We start from the raw sequence: 1,062 nt of genomic DNA, 5'->3' as shown, positions 1-1,062 counted from the left end.
CAGCTGTTTTCTGTTTAATGAGACGAGTGAAGTGCAAATGAGGCCCAACAAACATGTTTGCCACAAAATTTAATTTCCTTTCTTTGATATCTACGAAGGCCGGGTGCAGATTCTACTCCAAATTGTTACGAACAGCCTCTGTCTTTACGACTGCGTTCATACATATTTTTGCATCGCATTACTTCAGATGGATGCATTTTTAAATGTACCTTTAATTATGAAAGTATCAGTGTATGCGGATGTTCAATTCTATTACAAATTTATATAATCACAGCGCTCCTGCGTTTACGTTTCCAATTTTTTTCAACCCAGTGCTGGTCGAAATGAAAGCACAGCTCTAGAAGGGGGCAACTCGCCCTTTGATTCCAAGGCCCCTTCCAAGGGGCCACTCGCTGCTGATTCCAAGGCCCTTTACAAGGGGCAACTCGCCCCTGATTCCAAGGCCCCTTCCAAGGGGCAACTCGCTGCTGATTCCAAGGCCCTTTACAAGGGGCAACTCGCCCCTGATTCCAAGGCCCCTTCCAAGGGGCAACTCGCTGCTGATTCCAATGCCCTTTACAAGGGGCAACTCGCCCCTGATTCCAAGGCCCCTCCCAAGGGGCAACTCGCTGCTGATTCCAAGGCCACTTCCAAGGGGCAACTCGCCCCTGATTCCAAGGCCATTTCCAAGGGGCAACTCGTCCCTGATTCCAAGGCCCTTTCCAAGGGGCAACTCGCCCTTTGATTCACTTTCCTGTGTTCTGATATGTGAAATGAAGAAAAATTTCGAAACTTTTGCCACGTTTTTTGCTCGCATTTTTTTCAATTAATCATCATAAAATTTTGTTTTCAATTTAGAGATCCATAGTTCGTTGGAAATTGACCTGGTACTCGTTTTTAAATTGCACGCAAGGTTTCGATCTCATACCTCCTAATAAATGCCTCATAAAACCTTATGTTTTAGAGAAAAACTTCCCGTGTTCCTCTTGGAAAGCGTTCACATTGTAAAAAATTTACCGTAAGTTGCAGGACTAACTTGGCCCACCACATTAATAAGAAATATTCTTGCTCATTAAGATCATA

General features: G+C 44.3%; 1 protein-coding gene across 1 annotated transcript; it reads left to right on the top strand.

Moving 5' to 3' along the window:
• Positions 1 to 312: 312 nt before the first annotated feature.
• On the top strand, positions 313 to 724 carry LOC108677904 (snake venom metalloprotease inhibitor 02D01-like; the record flags this gene model as incomplete). The annotated part of the gene is made up of 1 exon (XM_018166212.1): positions 313 to 724. A coding segment is annotated over one exon (412 nt), but the record flags the coding sequence as incomplete, so codon positions are not given.
• Between the last annotated feature and the right edge of the window lie 338 nt (positions 725 to 1,062).

This window comes from Hyalella azteca, unplaced genomic scaffold, assembly GCF_000764305.2.
Source record: "Hyalella azteca isolate HAZT.00-mixed unplaced genomic scaffold, Hazt_2.0.2 contig6409, whole genome shotgun sequence".
Classification (NCBI taxonomy): Eukaryota; Metazoa; Arthropoda; class Malacostraca; order Amphipoda; family Hyalellidae; genus Hyalella; species Hyalella azteca.
This window is presented reverse-complemented; position numbering and strand designations above follow the sequence as displayed.